Source organism: Mya arenaria, chromosome 6 (assembly GCF_026914265.1).
Source record: "Mya arenaria isolate MELC-2E11 chromosome 6, ASM2691426v1".
NCBI classification, from domain to species: domain Eukaryota; kingdom Metazoa; phylum Mollusca; class Bivalvia; order Myida; family Myidae; genus Mya; species Mya arenaria.
This window is the reverse complement of record NC_069127.1, coordinates 38,819,670-38,845,402: the sequence shown is the minus strand read 5'-3', so window position 1 is coordinate 38,845,402 and position 25,733 is coordinate 38,819,670. Positions and strand designations below refer to the sequence as shown.

Genomic DNA, 25,733 nt, shown 5'->3' with positions numbered 1-25,733 from the left:
TTATAACTTATTTATTTCACAACGATTGTAAAACAAGTTATTACAACATTATATTAATCACTCTTGTTAGCACGTGATCTATTCGATGTTATGCTCAATTGTACATAGAAGCAGCAACAACAAGTCCAGTGGAGTACTAAATTACTAATGACTCAAAGAGTTAATATTTTTCAAAGATTTATTATTACAGATACAACATCTCGAAAAACTAAAATTTATCTCTTTACCTTTTACCATGCTAGGTCAATTTACTTCAATACACCCTAAGACTTCAATCGATTCGCAACATCAGAAAAGATGGAAAGCAAGCAGACTAATTTTAAGTAAATATTGTTTAGTTGTTTACTATACAGTGATCTTTTATCAAAATTCCTCACAGTTATTGACCACAACTTATGTTCGGCTAGGTGATCACAAACCAATCTCACATGCGCCCATGCCGGGAATCGATCCCTGGTCGACTATATGTGAGAAGCGAGAGCGCTAACCGGTCAAAGCTTTTCCACCTACATAATTTCAAGGAAACCTACATCAAAGAAAATAAAGTTTTTATGTTTAACCTGTTTGTCTAGTATTAACACTTATTCCGTAAATGTAAAGCAATTGCTTTGCAATGGCAACCAAAATACACAACAACAAAATGATATCCACTTGTTTCACGTGCAAATATACATGAAGGTGGCAGGTCAATTACAGACAACTGTGTCTGACCTCATTTATTCAGATATTGAAACCATATAGATACAACGTATTTTTATCGTAAAAGGATAGGTCTTGCAAAGATGAGTGACTATCTGACAGAGATCTGTGATTTCTCAGAACTCCTGTCTAACAAGAAATTCTGTTATATTATCCAGAAATCAAGCATGCCTGCAAAACGTTTCACAAGACGTAAGCTTGCTGTCTTTAACTAATTTTAACCACTGTGATATAAAAGGAGATTGATGTGGCGAAGGATTAACATAAGCATAAAGCTTGCTGAACATCCCTAGATCGGTGAAACTGAATAAGAACCAGACGTATGTTTTCGCAATCGAAAACTGATCTCTCCATCTATGGTTGTCGCATTCAGTTCAGAAACATTCGGCATTAGGAAATATAAAAAAAAATATGGAACGCTTGAAACAGAGACAGTGTGACATACGGAAACATTATTATGAAAACGTTGTCAGCACAATGACTCAAGAACGGTTTGACCTAGGACCATGAACATTAAGTGATATGCTCCACTCGACAAATAGACTACTCCTTCTGTCGTTTTGAAATAAATAGGTCAAATGTCATGGTCAACTGCCTTATGATAACCTTTTCCGCACAATAACAAGCAAACGGATTGACATATGACCATACAATTTGGTATGTTTCACATGACCAGTGGACGGCACAATCTTTAGGTCAATAGATCAATAAGTAAGGCCATCGTCAACAGTTTATGAAAACTTTGTCCGCACATTACTTCCAGAAAGGCTTGTCCTTCGAATATTAAACTTCGATCAGTGGTTGATTTCCCTTAACCAGTAGATGGCCCTTATTGTCATAAGATCAAGGGTCAACATTCTTATGATATGTGTAAACGAAAGATCGCAAGAACAGTGTGACCTAGAACCATAACACATTATTCGTAAGTTGCTCGATGGACCAATTGATGGCAGCGATTTATTTTGAGAACAGTAGGTTAAAGGTCACTATCGCGATCATCAGTCTTATAAAATCCTTTTCCCGCATAATAACACGAGAGCGGTTTGACCAAGGACCATAAATCTTCAGTGGTAGGTTGCCTTTAAAAACAAATATATCCCACATTGCTTTGCGGTCAGAAGGTAAAACCTCAAGGTCATGATGAGTAGTCTTATGAAAACTTGTCACTTAATTAATCGAGGACGCTTTGACCAATGATCATGTAAATCAGTGGTACACACTCGAAAACGACTTCACCATCAAACTTCAGTGATATATTTGACATAGACATGGCCACCCTGTGAACATGACCAAATGTTCGTACAATGAAGAAAGTACGGTTTGACCTAGACCATGAGACTTCAGTGGTAACTGACTTGAACCGTTAAATCTTGTTATACGGTCAGTAGGTCAACATTCGTATTAGAATTGTCCCCACAACAACATCAGATCGGTTTGACCTAGTATCATTTTACTTCAGTGTAAGGTTGCTTTTGACCAGTATAACAACAAGATCGATGCCTTGATACACATACTTTTAAATTCTGTTTTGTTTGCGCTAAGCAGACATCATAGATTAGTTAATGCTGCCAGAAATGCAAATCTAAGAATATACAACAAGACATCATAGATTATTTAACGGTGCCATTAATACAAATTTAAGTATCTAGATAAATTTTGTTTTACTTCTGTCGATAATCCCTTTCGTTTTTTATTATGCGAATCTGTAAAAATCGTTCCTAATTAAATCTTGAATTAGTATATACTGGCTTAGCAACGAATACGCTTGGATAAAAGGAAACAAGTTCGACAGAAGCCGACATCGCCTAAATAGCAAAGCAGTTATAAGGCCCATGTCCCGCGAAGTACACGGCGTCATACTTATATATGTTCGCTATCTAATTTAAGTATTTCTTATTTAATCTTTACCGAAATTAACAAAAAATTCGTGAGCTCTCCACTAGAAACACTTAACACTATTGAATAAAATTATTTGTGTTACCAATTTCTAAGCCGGTTTTGGCGACAAGATTTTGTGATGTTTACTAATTCGTGCATAGGACTGCTCTCGTAATCAGGAAATGTGGCACTGATTCGTCACTAGAGGTTTTATTTGCAACAGAAGACGTTTATGTCACCCTACCCACCTAGCCAATAATATTATGTTTTTATTTTTAGGTATTACCAGTATAAGTTTAGGGTGTTACGAGAAAATCAATTTATTTTAATTCAGATGAATATGGAGATGAATTAACATTAAATAAATGTTAACTTAGGTGTGAAGTCATTTTCGAATAAGTTAACTCGTGTCGAATTTTGAGAGCTCGGTCATTGAGGGTATCATCATTCTGATCCAGGATCAAATGTAAGACGGTGGCGTTAGCATCCTATCCAGAATGACCACGAGGCAACTGATGTGACCGAACTAGTACGAAGTCTCAGATTTTATCTATTTTTCTTACAATGTGCAAATTGTTGTCAAGAAAAACCTTATTCCTAGTTTTGTCTTGTTGTCTTATGCTGGTGTTAAACAAAGTAAATACTTGTTTTACACACAATAAAAGAGTGAGTAATTGATGGTTAAGGATGTGAACAGGATATGAAAAAACACAGTAATATGAACTGTTGCCATTCATTGATCATGGTTGCTATGTGATTTTTGCTCATCCTAATTCTATAATTACTCAGCAAAAACAGAAACTTTGGGACATGGCTATAAGTTCGCATAAAGTCAATGATCTAGACTAAATAGTGGTAAAGCTTTAGGTTAATTATTTAACTAGTGTGTGATTACTCTTGAGTGACTTAAGTGATATGGCTGGCTAAAAAAATTGTCCCGTATATCATTTCCATATAATTCTGACCAAATTTGGTAATGATTCGGAAAAGGCATGTTTAAAGTTTGTTTTCATACCTGCAAAACTATCTATGTTACCTAGGCTCCCTAAATATGTATTACGAAAATAAAATCCCCCACAAAACACATTGACCGCTTCGTTAACAACCTTGACATATATATCGGCAAAACAGTGCACTTTCACGACCCCATCATCATTAACACGGTCTCTGTTTTAAAGTTCTATTATGAAAATTATTATATATTTTGTGTTTTACCTTTGCCACACTCTCAAAAACTAATTAAATCCTCTCAACATTTTATATACATGTACATTTGTAGTTATAGAGGCAAGGCAACATAGTTTGTAAAATGTATTTCAAAAACGGTTTGATCTTTTTCGTAAACTGTTTCAATGAGTACAGAAGAGTAACTGAAAAATACCATTTTTGCTTACATTTCTGCGAAATTTATATCATTCACATTGCATCATTGTATTTTATCCGATTTGCATACAAGTCGGTGACTGTCTACTGATAGTGGTTTTTTATACAATAGTTTTTCAGTCCGTGTCTGGATAAAGTTTGCATTATAAAAAAAATGAAGGAGAGAAAACTCTGCAATAAAGTGCAACAGAGATAAAAAAAATCTAGCGCTGCGCAAAACTTGGTTCTATCTATGTTCCAAGTTTTAATAAAATGTTTCGAGCAGTTTTTTAGTTTTTCAATATTCTGTTCAACTATTTTCTTCCATTTGTGAACTATATGAACAAGGTGTCTTAATAAAATAATTTGATATGGTTGATATTTAGTCACATTAAGATTAAACATATAGTGTAACATATCATAGAAAGGGCAGGGAACAACTCGTCACCTTAGTGCAAGAACTCAATATCTGCTTCTATTTCTATATGCAGTTATTAAGTTATTGCACTAAGGTGATGAAATATTAAAATTTGTCATGTACATCAATCATTAAAATGTTAATCGAGCATCAAACCATCATAGAATCAACAATTATATATACATGCACAAACATAACAATACACACAGATCTAACTTCTGTTTCCCGAAATATTTATTGATATTATATTTTAACAATATTGTATACATATTTTTTCATTTTTCACATATTAAAGTTCTACAAAGAGTTGAACTTTTCAAAGTATGCAAACAAGAGTCACACCAAGTTAATGATATTAATGAGAACAAATCAATCTCCCATTTTCATATATAAAGATATAATGTCGTTTACAACAATCAATACCACGAAAGCAATACGTTAAGCACAGTTTGTTAGAGAATAAATTCAATATACACTTAGGGAATAAAATTGACCAATTCTACAATATTTAATATACATTGACCCCTGATACATATCGATCCAGTTGCATGTGTGAAATATTTCATTTATTGCGACTGTAAATGCATTTGTTTTGTGAAAACGCTTTGTCTTGCGTAACAAGCCTACATTGCGCAAACCTTCTGTTAAATTGCAATGTCTCTGTGTTACATTCAGACTACAGCTCAGTTGTAGGCTCAAGGACAAATTATTCGTGTTGTGTATCTGTTTCCACATCCGTGAACTTGCTATGGTCTTTCTCTGGCGCTGCAACTATTGCATAGTCGTATGGTGCTTGTTTAGGATGTTGGTCAGTATTGGACTCCAGAACAAAATAAGTGTGACCTTCATAATTGTTCTCTCCCTCTGCAGTCGTCGCAGAACCTTTTTCAGCGTCACCTTGCTGTTTCTTCCCTTTGTCAACGATCTTTGTTACATGTTTTGCCTTAGCATTTTCGGCATTTGTACGTGTCGGTTCCTGCGCATCAACGCGATGTTCGTCAGTGTTTGGCAATTGAAATTTCAATCCAGATAGGTTAATGTGCGAATAATTATCGTCTTGATCTGCCGTTGGACGAACACGACTCATTTTGGTTGTATGTCTCGTCGCGACTTTCTTCTGTTTTGCCTCTACGTTTGCTAGCATAAGAGTCTCCCAAGTGGTTATAGGTTGCATCTTTGTCTTCGGGTTCAAAAGACTTACCATGTGTGACATTGGACATGTGCGAGTAAGTATTGTCGAACAAGGCATCTTTAGAGTTAGGAATGTGCGAGTACGTCGAATCAGCAGTAAGAAATCCTTCAATGTGGTTGTACTCGTTATCTTGCATTTCATTGGTAACAGGAAAGTGTAGCCGTAATGTATTGTATTCACCGTCCATCATTTCAGCTTCCATAGACTCATCATGTTTACCAAATCCACTATCTTTGGAAGAAGCCGACACGTTGTCGGCAGACGGTGCACAATGTTCATCATAGGCTGGGTTACAATGTACATTATTTGTATGTATTGTGTCGTCCTCCCTTGACTTTTGTCGTTTCCTTTTCCTGAAGCGGTTTAAAATATTTACATTTTGAGTAACATATTTAATTTCAGAGGATTTTATAAGTTGTTACTTTTTTCTTGTACTGAGGAGACATGTATAATAAAAGAAATTGCGTTATGAGGTTTTATCTAAAATTATAACAGAAAAAACATAAATCTTGAACGCTTTAATAATTGTTACAATGAAGACTGGATATAAATAATATACTTATTTGGTTAATGAGTCAAGTATGACCTAAATAATTGTTTTACCTGAAAAGGATCACCAGTCCAATTGTTAACATGACAATAAGGACAATTCCGCCAATAGAACCGGCTATGACATATATGGGTACAGACTCTGAAATCAAACAAATATATTTAAATACTTTTAATTAATGAAGTGAAAATCCTTGTTCTGTTATTAGTCTAGCCTAACAAACAATGAACAGAACCAATATTGTATATGTGTACCGACGTGTTACATCATCGTAAGGTGAATACAATTCTTGCAGAAACTGTGTTATTTTGTGACATACATCAAATGCACGCAAGAAAATTAAACTGGACATATTTATGCGTATTTGAAATAAGTAACACAATTTTAACAGCAGTTTACTTTCCGTTTCAAACAAAACACATTGAAATAAGTACACTAAACTAAATAAATGTAAGAATCTAGTATTTTAAATTCCAAAGTTATTCTTAGTAATGTCATTGAGTGTGCATCAAACAATTGGTCATAAGTTATACTTTAGTACAGTTACTGTTTTAAAACTGTTCTCCTTGTACAAATTGACCAATACATGAAGTCTAACAATTTATTATGTTGAGTTAAAAATCTATTTAAGGTTGCTATGTGTTAAACTAGCAATCTTACTTGTAGGTGCTTCCAATAATGGACTTGAAGTTGCATCTTCAGACTGTGTTGATGGTTTTGTTTCTGTCGTTGACGATGAATTGGTCGGAGGTGTAATAACTCTTGTTGATCCATTAGCCGACGAATTAAAAGTTGTTTCTGCAAAAAAGGTAATCGGCAAAAAAAACTGCACACTTGGAAACCCCTCAATATATTCATAAATAAAGACGTTTATTATTTGCTTAACGGTGGTTTATGGAAATTTAATTGTATAATTTTAGCTTGATATTTGACTGTTTCATGCAAATATCCACTTAGCCTTGTGCATTGAATGGTTTATATCAGCCCCTTGTTTCTCAAACTACTTAAGATGATATCCAATGCTTTACCTAACAAATTTTACAAGTTTGATAAGCAGTGAATTCAATATTTAGTATGCATTTATATTCGTACTATCTCACTTTCAATATATGTTTCTATTTTATATGTAAACATTTTTTAATAGATTAAGTGCTGAAACGCCTAAATCATGTACATGTGGTGTAAATTGCCAGCGTCAGTATTTATATTGTAACATTTGTCGAGCATGCCCTCGTTTAACTGAGCAGGTACATGTGTACTTTTAATTGCATCCTTCAATTGCAGAACAGAACATAACACAAGTTTTTTTCGCACATAACATCTCACATATATACATCAATGAAGTGGACTATGATAGACCATGATCATGTTTGTTTATCAAACATTTGCTTGGCGTTTGTTATAACAAAATAAGTAGTTGAGATTCCTTACAGTAACTTAAATTGTAGCAAATGTTAATCCAAGAGTTATTACGTACGAAACCTTTTACATCTATTTAACAGTTGGTACTAAAACATATCATAATCAATTATGTAAGGTTATGAAATTCTTTCTCTGAACAAAATGCTTTATACACGAAAATAGAGAAATTCTTTAACATACCAATATGTTCTGTATTCAGCAATTCTACGGGTTTAAACATATTTGGATGAGTACGATAACATCGTGAAATATAATTAGATCTAATATTTGTATATAGGCTGCATTCAATTTAAAAAATCGTTTTCTAAAACATTACAATGTGGGCAAATTTCTGTGTTCCAAAACTATATTATTCCACCTACAAGCTCCTGTATTTAACCGATGAGACAAAAATGTGAACTGGTTTAAAGCAATTATAAATATCTGTACATTAACACACTTTAAGATAGGGTTTTAATTCAAAAATAAAAATGTTTCTATAAAATAAAGCTCTTGAAGAGTCTGACAATCTGTTGTTTTAATTTTGAACATAAACGTCTCGTATTCTTTGCTTCAAAAATGACACAAAACTTGAAATATAAACCAACTCCTTGTGCAAGCCAAACGTGATGAAACCCCATATTACTCAATATTGATTTAAGAAAACATGTACTATCCAGTTTGTTTTATTTGGAAAGTTTACAACATCATTAATCATTACATTACAGATGGTTCGTACATGTTACCTTCCCGTTAACAGTTTCTTCGTTATTGTTTCATGGCTTGTCCCTGTAGATTTTATTGCACTACTGAATTTAAAGCCTGTTTATTTGTCCTTATCAAATTCAGCGCGAAAATAAATTATGTTACGTTTACAAACAATTTGGCTCCCTTGACAGATAAAAGTGCAGTAAAATGTCATTTTGAATTATTCAGAGTCATATTATATAAAAAAATCAGTGTCAGAGCGCAATCAATTTCACTGAGAAAGGATATAAAATGACATTTCATTGTAGTTTTTCCAAAAAACAACACGCCAAATGGTATGCAAAAGGCACGCCATTTCCAAATGACGTTGGTGAAAATGTGTCCAAGCCCTGTGCGCGTTGATGTTTGATGTGGATGTGAGAATGGGCTCAAAATGATTTAACACTGGTTAAAACAGTGAAATACTATTTTTATTTCACTTACAAATCTCTATAAATCACCGGATTTTTTTTAAAAATAAATGTCACGAGTGGCGAACATTGTGGCGCTCTCTCGTTGTGATCTTACAATGAAACAAACAATGCTTCAATTTTCATATGCTTTTAAATAAAACATCGTGTTATTTTCACTGCTTTTATTTATAACGTTGTGAATATATCAATTTTGTTTCCTCACTGCTCTTCAAACTATTGCGTGTAAGTTTGCAAAAGTAGTGCTTTATTGAAGACAGAAGTGAAAGAAGAAATTTTTAATTTAACAAAAAGGATGAATAAATATAAAAAAAACCATGATTCTTATGAAGGATACCGTATTTAATTCTGAAGAAAGGTGCAGAAACCACAGTTTTTCTACCTTATGAGACGATAGTAGATCACAGTAAATCTTTTAGCACTCACCGATCATTTAATATTTTGCGTTTTCAGCTTAAAAACACAGTTACAGTCTTGTTATCAGTAATTAATATTTTCCATAAATGCATTATTTAGTGAATAGTTTAAGGTTTATCACTCAAAATTTATGTTTGTAGTACAGCTATTTTAACCTCAGAAAATGAGCTATTCTAAGATTGCTACATCAGTTGTTGGAGCAGAGGATTTCTGTGTTGATTATGTAGTATCTGTAGCTGTTTCTGTTGACACGACAGTCGAGTTTTCTTCGGTTGATGTCGACATTATCGTCGTTGTTGTTTTGTGCGTACTTGTCGCTGGTGGTGAAAATGTCGTTGTTGCTTCGAAAAAAACACCTAATGGAATAATTTTTATTATTAGCGCATGTACAAATCAAAATCATATAAGTTTTAAACCGGTTTTGTATCTTCCGATTTTAACCTATTACGCACAATTGATACAAATGTTTTAATATAACGAAATGGATGAATAAAAAAAACAAAAACATGGTTCTTATGAAGGAAACCGTGTTTAATTTGAAAGAAAGGTGCAGAAACCACGGTATTTCTGCCTTATGAGACGAAAGTAGATCACAGTAAATCTTTTAACACTCACCAATCATTTAATATTTTGGCGTTTTCAGTTTAAAACCACAGTTACAGTCTATATTGGATATAAAGAATAATGCCTTTCTTGACATAATCCATAAGGATCAGAATCATTATTAAAACCATCATTTCCAAACACAAATGAATCCTTAATAAAAAAGGCAGTTAAAACCGCGTGTATGTAGCGCATTTGACCTGTTTAAGTCGTGATTGGAATGAATGCGAAAGTGTTTTTTTGTGTTTTTAAGTGTAACTTGTAATTGAATTTATTTCCTTCTTCAACACCTTGTTTACATTTATATATCATGTATACACCACTTCGCTTGAAATGTTAATGGCAGTTTATACTGGTTTGATTTAGCTCGGTGAATATATATATTCCTTGTTTGAATACTGTGATTTAAGTGCAATTTTTGTTTTGATGTTCAGCTCTGCATATCATTTAAATATAGGTTGCGCTACATATATGTATATCTATGTATGAATTGATCAGCAAAGGAATAACTAGACAAGGATAAATGATATTTTGAGGATATATTTAATCCACATTTTCAAAAGCAATGATATGTCAGAAATAAATGATGAACATTTAAAATTAAGAGCCATATACATGTTGACACATATCATCTACGATCGATTAGTTTAGTTTAAACTTATCTATTTTACAAGGATTTCGAAGCAAGTTATTATAGCATTAATTCGATGTTATGCTCATTTATACATAGAAGCAGTAACAATCAGTCCAGTTGAGTACTGATGACTCAAAGAGTTGATATTTAAGATGTATTATTATACATACGTCAACATCTCAAAAATTAAGAGTCATATTTTTTTTTTGACCGTGTTACGTCAATTTATTTCAATACACCCTAAAACTTTTACCGATTCGCAACAGAAGAAAAAATGAAAAAAAACGAACAGACTACTTTTAAGTGAATATAGTCTAGTTGTTCACAATACAGTGATTTCTTAACAAAATTCCTCGCAGTTATTGACAACAATTGTGAAAAGAAATAAACTGTATACTTATATACATAGTATGTATAGAAGCTAGGCCACCCAGTTTTGAAATGTATTAAAAAAAACTGATTTATTTTTACGTGATCTGTACTAATGAATACAGAAGACAGTCGTAGAAAAGTCATTTTGTTTTGATGATCAGCCCTGCATCTAATTCATATATAAATGTATTAAATTTATATGGTTTAAAATCTTGATAAGGGGGTTTGGTGGAGGGAAGGGTGCGCGACGTGTATTTATATTTATGCATGAATTGGTCAGCAAAGGAATGACCAGACAAAGACGAATGATATTGATACAGTCGAAGAAAGGTCATTTCTGATAACATAACTGAAATCTATATAATTTTATTTTACCTGACCTGTTTACATGCTATGTTAATCGGTCTATTAAACGTTTGTTATTATTGACAATAAATATTGGTCTAACCAAAGGATTTGCACGTAACCCATACCTTTTTACTATTGGCCATAATACCCAGTGATTCACAGCTTATTTGATACAATGTAGAAACACATGCTTTACGTAGTTTCAACACGGTAAGGAAAGACCTATTCAGTGAGATACAAGGTTCTAACTAGCGCTGTTAAAACTAAACATAAAGTGTCTTGATAAATTTTAAATCATAAAAAAGAAACAAGGAGAGAAAACTGTGCAATAAAAAATCACAGAATTTATTCTAGCAGGGTGCACAAGTAAGCGTTGGTATCTATCTATGTTCAAAGATTTTATCAAATGTCTCGAGCAGTTGTTGTGTTAACTAGTGCCTGAACAAAAGTTGTACAATAAAATTGAATAAGGGGGAAAAGGAGTCCTGCTTTGGACATAATTTAGTCGAAGAAAAGAAAAAAATACATAATTGAACAAATCAGTATGTTTCGTTTTCAGTAGCAGGTGATACTTATCAATCATATTGTATTCCAAAATAATGAGCAAGATATTTGATGTATTCCTTGGGATGGATGTGAGATGTACAAAGACACAAAGTTTTGGTTACATGTTTACTGTGTGAAGTACGATTAACAAGAGCTATGAAAGTATACAACATCAGTTTATATTAAACAATACATTCAATAGAGCTTATGATTAAAGGGAAGTAATGTAATTTAACTCATTGTCTATTATAGTGTTCGAGTAGTGAATATAATACAACAATTTTATAATGTATTGGGTTGTTCAACTATATTCCAATACTCTGTTCATTTTTTTTTCCATTTGTGTTCTATATTAGCAAGGTGTATTATTAAATACTTTGATATGATTAATATTTTATTTACATTAAAATTAATATATAGTGTAAAATATCATAGAAAGGGCAGGGAATTACAAATCTTAAATCTTTTATATGTACATCAATTATTAAAATGTTAATCGATCATCAAACCATCATAGCATCAATATACATGCACAAACATAACAATATACACATATCAAAGATCTAACTCTTTATCGGAAATATTTATTGATATTATATTTTAACAATATTACGCGTATATACATAATACTTTGATTATTCACACAAAAAAGTTCTACAAAGAGGTAAACTTTTCAAACCAAGTTATTGATGTTAATGAGAACAAAACATAATATTCATATCAATCTTCCATCCTCTTATAAATAAAATATATATAGATATAATTTCGTTTACAACACTCAATACCGCGAAATTAATTCGTAAAGCCTAGTGTGTTAGAGAAACAATTCTATATACACAAAGGGAATGAAATTGATCAATTGTACAATATTTTATACACATTACGTCATGGTTTATAACAATCCAGTTGCACGTGTGAAATATTTCATTTATTGAGACGGTAAAAGCCTTTTATTTGGTGTTAACACTTTGTCCTGCGTAACGAACCTACACTGGGGAAATCTTAATTGAGTTGCACTGTCTCTGTGTTACATTCTACTGCAGCTCAGTTGTAGGCTCAATGACAAAGTATTCGTGCTGTGTATCTGTTTCCAGAACCGTGAACTCGGTAGGGTCTTTTTCTGGCGCTGCCACTACTGCATAGTCGTATGGTGCTTGTTTAGGATGTTGGTCAGTATTGGACTCCAGAACAAAATAAGTGTGACCTTCATAATTGTTATCTCCCTCTGCAGTCGTCGTAGAAACTTTGTCAGCGTCACTATGCTGTTTCTTCCCTTTGTCAACGATCTTTGTTACATGTTTTGCCTTAGCATTTTCGGCATTTGTACGTGTCGGTTCCTGCGCATCAACACGATGTTCGTCAGCATTTGGCATTTGAGCTTTCAATCCAGATAGGTTAATGTGCGAATAATTATCGTCCTGATCCTCTTGGTCTGCCGTTGGACGAACATGATTCATTTGTGCATGGTTGTATGTCTCGTCGCGACTTTCTTCTGTTTTGCCTTTACGTTTGCTAGAACAAGAGTCTCCCAAGTGGTTATAGGTTGCATCTATGTCATCAGGTTCAAATGACTTACCATTGGTGACATCGGACATGTGCGAGTAAGTATTGTCGAACAAGGCATCTTTAGTGTTAGAAATGTGCGAGTACGTCGAATCAGCAGTAAGAGATCCGTCAATGTGGTTGTACGTGTTATCTTGCTGTTCGTTGGTAACAGGAAAGTGTAGCCGCAATGTGTTGTATTCACCATCAATCATTTCGGCTTCCATAGACTCATCATGTTTACCAAATCCACTATCTTTGGAAGAAGTCGACACGCTGTCGGCAGACGGGGAACAATGTTCATCATATGCAGGATTACAGTGGATATTACCTTTCTGTACTGTGTCGTCCTCCCTTGCCGTACGCCGTTTCCTTTTCCTGAAACGGTTAAATTGTTTTACAAAATAAACGTATTTGATTTTCGAGGATTTTATACGTTGTTACTGTTTTTCTTGTTCTGAGAATACATGTATAATGAAAAATATGCGTTATGAGGTTTTATCTAAAATGAAAACAGAACAAAACATAAATCAAGACCGAAAAAAATGTTTTACCTGAAAAGGATCACCAGTCCAATTGTTAAAAAGGCAATAAGGACAATTCCGCCAATAGAACCGGCTATGGATACGGGGACTGACTCTGTAAAATATCAAACATGATTAAAATACTTTTAATTAATGAAGTGAATATCCTTGTTCTGTTATTAGTCTAGACTAACAAAAAATGAAACGAACCAAAAGTGTATATGAGTATCGATGTGTTATCGTAAGGTGAATACAATTCTTTCAGGACTCGTAACTGTGTTATTTTGTGACATTTATCAAATACACGCAAGAAAATTTAAATGAACATATTTATGAGTATTTGAAATAAGTAACACAATTTTAACAGCAGTTTACTCTCCGTTTCAAACAGCAAATCTAAGAAATTGAAATAAGTACACGTGTGTATTGTGAAGTAAACTCAATAAATGTAAGAATCTAGTATTCTAAATTCCAATGCAATACTTAGTAATGTCATTGAGTGTGCGTAATACAATTGATCATAACTAAGACTCAAGTACAGTTACTGTTATAAACTGTTCTCTAGTACGAAATGACCAAAACATGTTGTCTAACAAATTTTAATACTTAGTTTTAAATTTATGCACGGTTGTTATGTGTTAAAGTAGCAATCTTTCTTGGGGGTCTTACTTTTAGGTGCATCCAATAATGGACTCGCAGTTGCTTCTTCGGACCGTGTTGATGGTTCTGCTTCAGTGGTTGACGATGAAATGGTCGCCGATGTAGAAACATTTGTTGATCCATTAGTCGACGAATTAAAAGTTATTTCTGCAATATAGGTAATGGGCATAATAAATTGCACACTTGGCAATAAGATTTTTTTTTTATAAATGAAGACGTATATCATATGCTTTATGGTGGTTCATGGAAATTTATTAACAAATAACCTTTATATTTCCATATTCATGAAAATATATTGTTTTCACTCAGTCTTGTGCATATAAGGGTTAACATCAGCATCTAGTTTCTCGAACTACTGATGTAGACATTCAGTGGCTAACCTAAAAAAAATATACCAATTTAGTGTCTAGAGCAATTCGAAGACATGCTTTTGAGTAAAAAAGTTCTAGAGTACTTCATCGAAAATTATAACTTGTTCTTGACTCCTTTTTACAGTAAATTAAATGGCTTTCTCAAGATAGAGCAGAAGACGTTTATCAGAAAAATAATACGAAATAAAATAAAGTAATCATATGATGTAATAACCTTACAACTGTCTCGTCCACTTACAATATATACATTTACAAGATTTAAATATTTTTTTCACAGTTATATCAAAAATTCAGAAATGTCGTGAAACAGTGGCCGAAGTATAATTTTTTATTACATTTAAACTCATTATTTACTGAATAACACTTTAAAATTGCTTCAGGTCTTTATACTGCAAATCCCATCGTGTGTATTTGTGTCGATAGATGTAGCACATTATTCGAAAGGCGGACACAAAAACCATACATTTACAAAGGGGCGAAACGATGATCGAGTATAATCTAAATTCGATTATTTACGTCCGAAGTCGGCGATAATCGCTCATGTAAATTCACAATCGATTGTTGCTTTGTACAGCAAAAGCATGATGATGGTGAACAAACCCGCAGGCTCGGCTTTGCACAAGGGGAAATTAATCAACATGTCGAGGCCTTGCTTTTCATTGGTCAGTTTTATGCAATTAAATTTGGTTATTGGTGTAGGTACACGGATACTTTTGTGGCTAGAAAATACTCGGATAACATTTTATAACGTTGCCATACTTATTTAATATGTGTAACCATTGTAATGAGTAGTGCATTTAATAACTAGTATGCATTTACTTTCGTACCATCTCACTTTCAATATTTATCTCTATGTCTATGCAAATATTTTAATAAACTAAGTGCTCAAACGCCTAAACAATGTACGTTTGGTGTATATTGCCAGCGTCATTATTTATATTGTAACAGTTGTGGAGCATGTCCTCGTTTAGCTGAGCAGGTACACGTGTACTTTTAATTGCATCCTTCGATTGCATGTTATCTACCTGTAAATCGGTTATTCGTGCACTATTGAACTGTAAGTCTTTTTATTTATCCGTATCAAACGTTAATGCAAAAATAAATAACGTTACGTTTACTACCCATTTGGCTCACTTTGCCATTTAAATGCAGTTAAATGCCATTTTAAACAAATTTTATGACATATCAGTTTCAATGGCACATCGTGAACAAACAAAACAAAGTCACGACTGGTGAACCTTGTGGTGCTCTCTCGGTGAAATACATTGCGATCTTACACTGAGACAAACAAGTCTTCATTCCTTATATGCTTTCCTGTGCAATGTCGTTTATTTCACTATTGTTGTTTCACTGTTGTCAAAAGAACAATTGCATATCAACTTGCAATACTGATAGTTTTTTGAAGTCGAGAAACTACCGAGAAAAATAGTTCAGTATGTTTGTTTAGAAATGTTAACTTTAGGGAAGACAACACTAAAGAGAAAAGGAAATGGGGTACACATACACATCCTTCAAATAAGTCCATTTCATATCAGTGAAAGAGTAGTTCAAAGATGCCGGAACAATGGGGTAAAAAACAAATGTGTGTAGCGTGTTTACCTGCTTCATTAGTTGTTGGCGCAGTAGTATTTTGTGTTGATGTTGTATCTGGTTCTCTTGAGGAAGCAGTCGAATTTCCTTCTAATGATGTCGACATCGTCGTCGTATTTGCTTTATGCGTATTTGCTGCTGTGGGTGTAGATGTTGTTGTTGCTTCAGGTGTTGAACCCATTTGAGAACCACTGCTTTCCACTGTTGTTGGAGATGCTTTAACAAAGGACAGACGTATATTGAAATAAATTATTTGTATTTTAGGGCATCTACATGTCAATCTCATATGAGAAGTGAATGGTTGTGTCTCGTCTCATTTATTATTGAAAAACTACTTAACAGACATCTGAATGGTATTTTCAAGATATCTTATCTCGGACATATTTGAATGTTAATATAAAACGCACATTTTTTTTTAATTCCTACCTCCGCCCAACACTGTTTCGGAGAAAATCAATGACAATTATAAAATTATATGACCTACACTTAATTCTGTTGCCTGTATAGAAACCGGCATGTGTGTGTTTTGTTGCCGATGCAAGAAGCCTAAATCAATATGTGGATCAAACTCACGACATCTTGGCTGAGAGGCGGATACCGATATAGCTTCATTAGACCACCCGCTAACTACTTACTTTCATCACATTGTTTGCCTTGGTAACCGGTCTTACAATAACAGGTATAATTATTCGGCCTCGGTATACATGTACTGTTATTTAGACACGGAGAATACTCACATGCTCCTGAAATAATAAGGTTATTTTTTTCAGAATTTAGAGTTCTATATTTTAAATTTAAACAGTTTTACGATCTACAATGCAATTTTAATTAAGAATAAAAATGAATCTTACAAAGCATTTTTAATGATGATTATATATCTAAACAGGCATGAGATGCTTGTTAAACATATGCCCTCTGAGAACCGCTTTCTCATTAACATTTGCTATACTGCATTACGGTATTTTAAAGATGCACTCTTACTCCCAAATCAGATTTACCACAATTAATCTAATTGTTTTGAAATACCAAAAAGGATGAATAAATATCGAAAACAATGGTTCTTATGAAAGATACCGAGTTTAATTTCAAAGAAATCTGCATAAAAAACGGTATTTCTACTTGATGGGACTATAGTAGATCACGGTAAATCTTTTAGCATTCACCAATCATTTAATATTTTTGCGTTTCAGCTATTAAATACACGGTGACAATCATCTTGTCATTCATTAATATTTTCAATATATGTATAGTATTAGGTAAGAAGTTTAAGGTTTATCAGTCAGAATGTATCTATGCTGTATATGTTTAGGTATTGATTTTGAATAAGAGTGTCATTTTAAGAATTTAAAGTTTTGACAACGACCCTGACCTTTGACCTACTGACTCCAAAATAATAGGGGTTATCTACAGGTCATAGACAGCGTACTGGTAAAGTTTCATTGTTCTACGCCTAATTGTTCTCCAGTTAGTATACGTAGACCGTGACTTCGAATTGCTGAACCAAAAACAATGGGGTCATGATTTTGGCAAAGGACTAATAACTGGAGATAAATTATACAAGAAAAAAGTTCCTGAGATTGTATGCTGACAAATCTCTAAAACACGTGTGTCGTGGCCTTGAACTTCGTCCGGTAGTGAACCGTTGGAGTGTCATTGCTTAATGCCAAACTGTGTTTGAGTTATTGTTAAGTCAAAACATGGTGGACCGAACGACCGATAAACAGACAGACACACAGACCGACCCTCCATCGTGAAATAAGTGTGCGACAAATTGAGTAACTGTTCGATTTTACTTTCTGACAAATAATATCTTAAATTTTCATTCAGATACAAAACACGTATGATAATCATGTTAGGTGTCCGATATGAAAAAATGGCTGAAGCACAAATGCTTCAGTTAGGCTACTTACTGCAATCTGATACTGGCACGCATGGTGGTTTTGTAGTTGAGTCTATAATAGAAACAGTTATTATTGTAAAAATGCTTTCGAACTGCGAAGCGCAAAAAATATGCAGATGCCGAATTGCATTTCTGGTGGTTAGAATATAAGTATATTTCAGGTATTTCACGTGCAGGCAGCACAATCTGACCAGAAGGCACGTGCCTGAGCCTCCATGCTCGACACACAATGCGCCACAGGGCCAATTAAACACGCAGTGCTGTACGTTCACCAAAACGTGAGTGTGTCGTTGTTTTCCTTACGTATTGACGTGCAGAAATTTTAAACCACAAATGACGTAAATAGACATTTATCCTGTCACCTGCATACAAATCGGTCCAATAACAAGGTGCCGTGTAAACTTTAGTTTATTAGGATAGTAGACCACGTGATGTTTATCTACAGTCAGGTGGTCATGTGACCGCGAAAACGAACTTCTTTTATATATTCTGCAATGTCAGAAGAAAAGCAGAACTGCCGTTTCAGTATCTTATCAATGGACCACTAACAGCCGACCTCAGCAATCACTCGCCCATAAAGTCCCATCATTATGCAAAATAATGACACTGGCAAAACAATCCACCTGAAATCTTCATGAGATGTGAAAATCTTACCCCACCCGCAAATGCTGGAAACTGTGAAACAGCATTCAACGATACTCGTCGATAGTTTATTCCATTTCTGTGGTGAATGACAAAATCTCACTTACAGCAGAAATGAATGATCTCTTTGCCGGTGCAGTTATGATCATTCAACACTATCAACATCATTTAAATCCATTTAATATGTTGCGATTGTTTGTAAACACTCGTGATCTTGAATTTTGACCTGTGTACTGTACTCTGACTTGCGGAATAATTGTTACATCATCAGATAATGTTCAGAGACTGATCCATGCTTATGCACGTTTAAAAGTATTTTTATGTTTTGAATTGATATTGACGTATTAAAATGCAATGACTTTGAATATAAACGTACTAAAAAAGTTGAACAGTTTTACGAACTATTTTGGGGGCGATTTAAACATGGATACCGAGTGTGATGACGTCAACAGGGAAAACAGTTGTCCCCCTTACTTTTAAAGATTCTTATTAATTTTAAGGTTTTATAGTGTTTAATTAAACAAAGTAACACCCGATAAATTCCTCCGCCTTGCCAGATAAACTTCCTCCATCCACGGCACTAACCTAGTATTCTCTATTTATATCCCTAAAACATCGCTTGTTTTTTTATTATAATTTTTAAAACAATTATTATTCTCCAAACTCTGTTTTGATATTTAATAATTTCAATTTCTTAGAATTACACATAAACATATCAACATCGAATTTTCCAGCACTGATCACATGAGCGGAAACCGCTGTCTGGTATGCAAGAATCCTTTAGAGACAGCAAACACACAACGTACACATAGGAAGTTTGTGTTTATTTATCATTTTCTACCTTTTTAAATTTGTTTTTAAAGTTGAGACCTGCTGGCTTGACCATTTTATAACGTTTCCAGAAAAATGTGTATGGTATATCAAATTGTTTTGTTTTTAGAGGGCATTCGAAAAATATTTTCAAAACAGGCGATGCCAAGGTTCTGAATGTCTTAATAATACGAAAATCCCATTTATTTTTAAAACATTATTTTATAGTTTAGTCGAAAACGTCGTAACACTGAAAAATGTCAACGTGCACTCAGAAATTATAATGCCAACAAACACACTGTTATTTTAATGACTGCTTTCTGTCAGTGACAATTGATTTGTATTAAATGACCCAATTATAATAGTTAAAATCCTATAGAAACTTGTATACGTGAAATCTCTGGTTTAGCTCAATTTATAAAGATCAGTTTGAATACGCATATGTTTGGCGCTTTTTGCATTCATTTAGAAAATTGTTTATATTAAACAGAAATGGACAACATTTATGAGATGAGACAGTAATTGTTGCTATTTTAAGCATTTAACCAAAATAACAGTTTAATCATTTAAAAGGCGATGAAAACGGTAAAACGTATCTCTACGCATGCACTTCATATGTTGTATGACAATATGGTTTATAATACTAGTATATACCAGGCAGGTGACATGGTGGCCGTAAATGGTATTGTTAGTATCGAAATTGCTTGGTTTCAACTCGACAATAAAACAACAACTCGTAGCTTGGGGGGTTTCATGTTACTGATTTTTAAAAAGTTCTTTTTCATTAGTGCGTTCAAAATATGTTGTTCAATTTTGTTTGTAAGATTTTTTTTAAAAAAGAGCATATAACTAATATAACTAATTCTGGGTACTTGTAACAAATACATGACAGAATGCCTTTTAATAGATAATTCAAAATATGTACGACAAAATGTTGCTGAAAAAGCGGCGCAGAAAAAAACAGAATTTATTCGATCCAGAGATTTCTATTTTTGTCAGTTTTATAACAGCCAATTATGTACGATTTCATCAGACATTACAGCGTACTTAAAGTTCCATATAAAATTTATGTATACGTCCAGTGTCTTCCATTAAATGTGTCCCGTCCACTCAAAAGTTATAAATCCATTTTTCAGTGACATTCACTTCCTTGATTAGTTTGGAGTGTAACTAATTACAGCCATGGATAATACTTTCAAAGTGTGCACGTTTAAATCTTTACAGTACCACTAATTACGAAGTTAGTAATTGCGTTTTGATATGAATTAAGCATTAAAGAAACAATTAATTATAGTGTTGTATGGATTAACCATGGTATCTTCAGAGATGAACTCAACGATTAAGTCGAATACATGTATGTGTATGTTGACAAATCCTATTTAGAGAAAACTGTTCAAATGTTCTCAAAAATAAAACGTTTTTAAAGATCATATGCTTATTACTGAGAAAAATATCAAATGATGCGGTCGGTTGTCAAACGAAACAGGTTATTAATGTTGGAAATTCCAAGTTTTACTTGATGTGTGTCCTTTTTCTCAACTACTTCTGTGTTCTTGTTTTCTTGTTTTAGTTGTTGAAATTTTCTTTGTCAACTTTGATTTATGCCATTATGTTATTCCTATATAGTTATATAAAAGTCTTTAGAAGTTTTCGCAGTCCGATATTGTTGATCAAATTACGCATGAGTTAAATCAAAATACATAGACATGATATTTAATTACTATATTTCTGCGTCTGATATGGATCCAGAAATTGCCAAGCAATACATAGATCTTGAAATTGAATACGTGTTTATAAACTCTGTGATAAATAGCGTATAAAAAGGAAAACAATTGGTGGATTGTTTTATGTGTACTTCATTTATTTAGACATTGAACTCATAAAAATACAAACTACAGTATCACCTTCGAAAAATTCTATTATATTAATAAACAAAGTCCGTGCCATTATGTATCTAATATCTATATTGTGTATGAATAATGATACCTTTCTTAACATAATCCATAAGGATCAGAATCATTATCAGAGCTCTCATTTTCCAACACAAATGAATCCTTTATAACAAGGAAGTTAAAATCACGAGTGTGTAGCGCACCTGACTATTAGTAATAAATTCGTTTCAGTCGTGATTTGGAAGGTAAACAAATATTATTGATGAATTATGGTCCTTTTTAAGTGTGATTTGATCTTGAATTTATTTATTACTATTACATATTGTTTCGCATGAAATGTTTTACTGATTTGATTAAGCTTGGTGTGTATATATCACTCGTTTGAATACTTAAAGAAATTGTACATACACAATGTATATTGTGAATTTAATACTAGTTTTGATTTGTTGTTCAGCTCTACATATATACGTAACTTAGGGGCGTAACCTTTTGACATGCACCCATCCCTAGTAACCGAAATTTGATATGGTTTAAATTGTTGGCAGGGGGTTTGGGGGTTCTCACCCAATGAATGTTTAACAAATTCTAGTTCTAGAAGGTGCATTTTGAGCGTATTTGATTTCCGATATTAACATAAAAAGTAAACTTTGACAATTTTAGGGAGGACGCGCGACGGGTGAACCCCTCCCTCCCCCAATCCACTATTGTTATTTACAATTTATAGATTACATGGGAAGCAAAGGTCAGTCAAGACGAGGAAAATTATATTTAGAGGATATTTTGGATTTACATTTTCACCATAAATGATATGTAAGAAAGAAACGGAGAACATTTAATATACAGCAAAATGTGAGATATTCGACGTTATGTTCAATAAAACAAAGAAGCAGCAACAGTCAGTCAAGTTTAGTACTAATGACCAGAAGAGTTTTATTATTACAGAAACAGAATCTTAAAGTGACACTCTTATTCAAAATCAATACATACACATGTATAACAAACATACATTTTGACTGATAGACCTTTAACTACTTACTCAATAATGCATTAATGGAAAAAAATAATTACTGATAACAAGATTGTAACCGTGTATTTAATACCAGAAAGCGCAAAAGTATTAAACAATTATATCAATTGTGGTAAATTTTATTTGGGAGTAATTGCGCATCTTTAAAAAAATAGAGTGGTTTTTTTTTTTACTTTTATCGTGCTAGGTCAATTTATCTTAATACATCCCAAGACTTTAATCGATTAGCAATAGCAGAAAAATTGGAAAGGGAGCTGGCTTTTTTTAAATATTGTCTAGTTCTTTACGATAAATTGATCTTTTATTAAAATTCCTTGCAGTAATTGACACCAATTGTTAGGAAAAAATGGGCATGTTTTCTGGAAGTGTTGCCATGGTATCCGAAACGGCAACTTTCAATAGAGGTTTGCTCAAATTAAATTCATTATGATTTTATTAGCTCTATTGTTTAAAAAAATAACATTTTTAAATTTCAAATATATTATACATCAGATCTGAGCAATCGGCCACTCTCGAATATTAGTATTCTGTGTGCAAATACTGTACAATTTAAATTGATTTGAAATATTTTCACAGACAATTAAACACAACTTACTTAGTTTAGTTTAAACGTAAACGACTGTAAAACAAGTTGCAACAACATATTATACTGATCACTCTCGTTGGCACGATGATGCGCGAGATAGTGGTATTCAGTTGTGGGGGAAACAGGAGGAACTCACTTGCCCGGCTTGGTGACCACATATCAAACTCACATGTGCCCAGGCCGGGAATGGTACTCGGGTCGCTTATATTAGAGATTAAATTAGCGAGTGCTCTAAGGTTTTCCATAAACGACAACATATTTTATGCAAATGTACACTTGTTTCTGGGGGTTTAGTGCATACTGCTTGTTATTCTTGTACATATACATAATTATAGGACATCCAATAATAATTGACTCGAATGTGTTCGACCATGCATGCAGATGTGCTTTTCACATAAGCTTCATATGGTGAACATATTTGTACGGTTATTTATGAATCATACATCGGTTGCAGAGTTATGATGCGGACATGATATAAGGGCCGGCAACTATATGCTGCCACCTAGGGGAGCATACAGGCTTGTTTTGAAATAAAATTGATCTTAATCCAAGTACATGTACTACTAACAAGGCATTCAGAACGAGACAAGAGATCTGAAGTTAAGAGTTGGTGTAAGTTAAAACGCCAGAAGTTTTACTGTTTAAATGAGTTGACAAATTTGTGTGATAGTTTCTCGGTTGCTCTAATTATCATGATATCAAGTTTCATTGATGTTCTAAAATGGAGTTAGGAAATATGAAACAAACACAACATACAATGCACCATCTATTTGCACATTAACGAGGCATTGACCTTGATCTAACCCGTTTCAAACGCTAATTAAGTCATTTTTTAACAACCGAAGATCCTAAACTTAAAGAGTCCAACAAAGATTGCGGCTCTCTGACTTGACCATTTTCTTCCGACCTTTACCAAACTTTGAATATGTCGAGATTGATAGCCTATCATTGCTGGATGATCCCATCCCAAAAATAGTTCTTTTTTATAGATTTGTTTTTTAATCCGGGACACAGTATGTCTTGCACATAACTTGACAATATCTAGAACACCTTTGTGACCGAAGTTTAACATGTTTGACCAACTTCACGAACCTGTTACAGGTCTAAACATTGTATCGCAATGACAGCCTTGTGAATTCAAACCAAAATATGTAGATTCTATCTTTATTTTTTCCCTTATCGTGCGTGGCGTGACGATGATCTGCGTGGCGTGAAGATGATCTGCGTGGCGTGACAATAGTCTGCGCGGCGTTACATGATCTGCGCGGCGTGACGATGATCTGCGTGGCGTGACGATTGTCTGCGTGGCGTGACGATGATGTGCGTGGTGTGACGAAAGTCTGCGCGGCGTAACATGATCTGCGCGCGTGACGATGATCTGCGTGGCGTGACGATGGTCTGCGTGGCGTGACGATGATCTGCGTGACATGACGATAGTCTGCGCGGCGTTACATGATCTGCGTGGTGTGACGATGATCTGCGCGGCGTGACGATGGTCTGGGTGTTGTGACCATTGTATGCTCGTGCGGGACGATGGTCTGCGCGGCGTGACGATGATCTGCGCGGCGTGAAGATGGTCTGCGTGTTATGACGATGGTCTGCGCGGCGTGACGATGACCTTCGTGGTCTGACGATGGTCTGGGTGTTATGACGATGGTATGCTCGTGCGGGACGATGCTCTGCGCGGCGTGACGATGATCTGCGCGGCGTGTCGATGATCTGTGCGGCGTGAGGATAATCTGCGCGGCGTGACGATGGTCTGGGTGTTGTGACGATGGTATGCACGTGCGGGACGATGCTCTGCGCGGCGTGACGATGATCTTCGCGGTGTGACGATGACCTGTGCGACGTGACGATGACCTGCGCGGCGTGACGATGGTCTGCTCGTGCGGGACGATGGTCTGCGCGGCGTGACGATGATCTGCGTTTGGGGACGATGGTCTGCGCGTGAGGGACGATGGTCTTCGTGGTGTGACGATGGTCTGCGCGGCGTGACGATGATCTGCGTTGGGGGACGATGGTCTGCGCGTGCGGGACGATGGTCTTCGTGGTGTGACGATGGTCTGCGCATGCGATACGATGGTCTGTGTGGTGTGACTATGATCTGCTAGGTGTGACGTTGGTCTTGCTTCAACTATCATCATGCATGAATTTGTTCTCTGAAAAGAGTGATATATAACTGAGTAAATGAAGAAATATAAGTAAAGTTCTTAAGACATATCGATAGTGTTGATCAGTTTAAACTATGATTACTGCAATCAGTAACAATGACTGGATATAACACGCAAAAAATATCTACCTGGATATTTACATTTTGTTCGAATTTGACCATATCTTTCTTTCATGAACTGGATTCATTAAGAATCCTTGAGCGATTTTACACATTTAGTAGTACTGCATAGTTGAAAATCTCTCCCGGGTACGGAATAGCTTAATTATAGGATCATTGTTCAAACGGCATCAAATTTTGAAAGCCTATGTCAATACCAAGGGTTTGTTATTCGTACAACATAGTTGCAAACTTCAATTTGACATCACCACAGATCCAGAGACATTTTCATACCGAGTACATAAAAAATTTGCCACAAGAA

At 34.4% G+C, this 25,733-nt stretch overlaps 2 protein-coding genes across 2 annotated transcripts; both read right to left on the bottom strand.

Annotated features, from left to right (window-relative positions):
* Positions 1-12,632: 12,632 nt before the first annotated feature.
* LOC128237778 (uncharacterized) lies at positions 12,633-21,730 on the bottom strand. The gene is made up of 7 exons (XM_052953364.1): positions 21,624-21,730; positions 18,196-18,237; positions 16,921-17,028; positions 16,295-16,501; positions 14,334-14,471; positions 13,695-13,779; positions 12,633-13,518 (listed from the first exon to the last, which is right to left on the bottom strand). Exons 1-7 carry the CDS (start codon positions 21,670-21,672, stop codon positions 12,633-12,635), a joined length of 1,515 nt encoding a protein of 504 aa, XP_052809324.1. The 5' UTR covers positions 21,673-21,730.
* A 2,860-nt stretch (positions 21,731-24,590) lies between these two features.
* On the bottom strand, positions 24,591-25,283 carry LOC128237777 (salivary glue protein Sgs-3-like). Its single transcript, XM_052953362.1, has one exon. The coding sequence runs from the start codon at positions 25,281-25,283 to the stop codon at positions 24,591-24,593; it is 693 nt and encodes a 230-aa protein (XP_052809322.1).
* Between the last annotated feature and the right edge of the window lie 450 nt (positions 25,284-25,733).

What these genes read in the sequence shown, in the direction of transcription:
- LOC128237778 (XM_052953364.1), bottom strand. Translation starts at nt 21,672, where the DNA reads ATGAGAGCTCTGATAATGATTCTGATCCTTATGGATTATGTTAAGAAA. An exon ending in CGTGCCAGTATCAGATTGCA is followed by an intron (nt 17,029 to 18,195) that starts GTAAGTAGCCTA and finishes TTATTATTTCAG; the next exon opens with GAGCATGTGAGTATTCTCCG. An exon ending in AGGCAAACAATGTGATGAAA is followed by an intron (nt 16,502 to 16,920) that starts GTAAGTAGTTAG and finishes CCTTTGTTAAAG; the next exon opens with CATCTCCAACAACAGTGGAA.
- LOC128237777 (XM_052953362.1), bottom strand. Translation starts at nt 25,283, where the DNA reads ATGATAGTTGAAGCAAGACCAACGTCACACCTAGCAGATCATAGTCAC.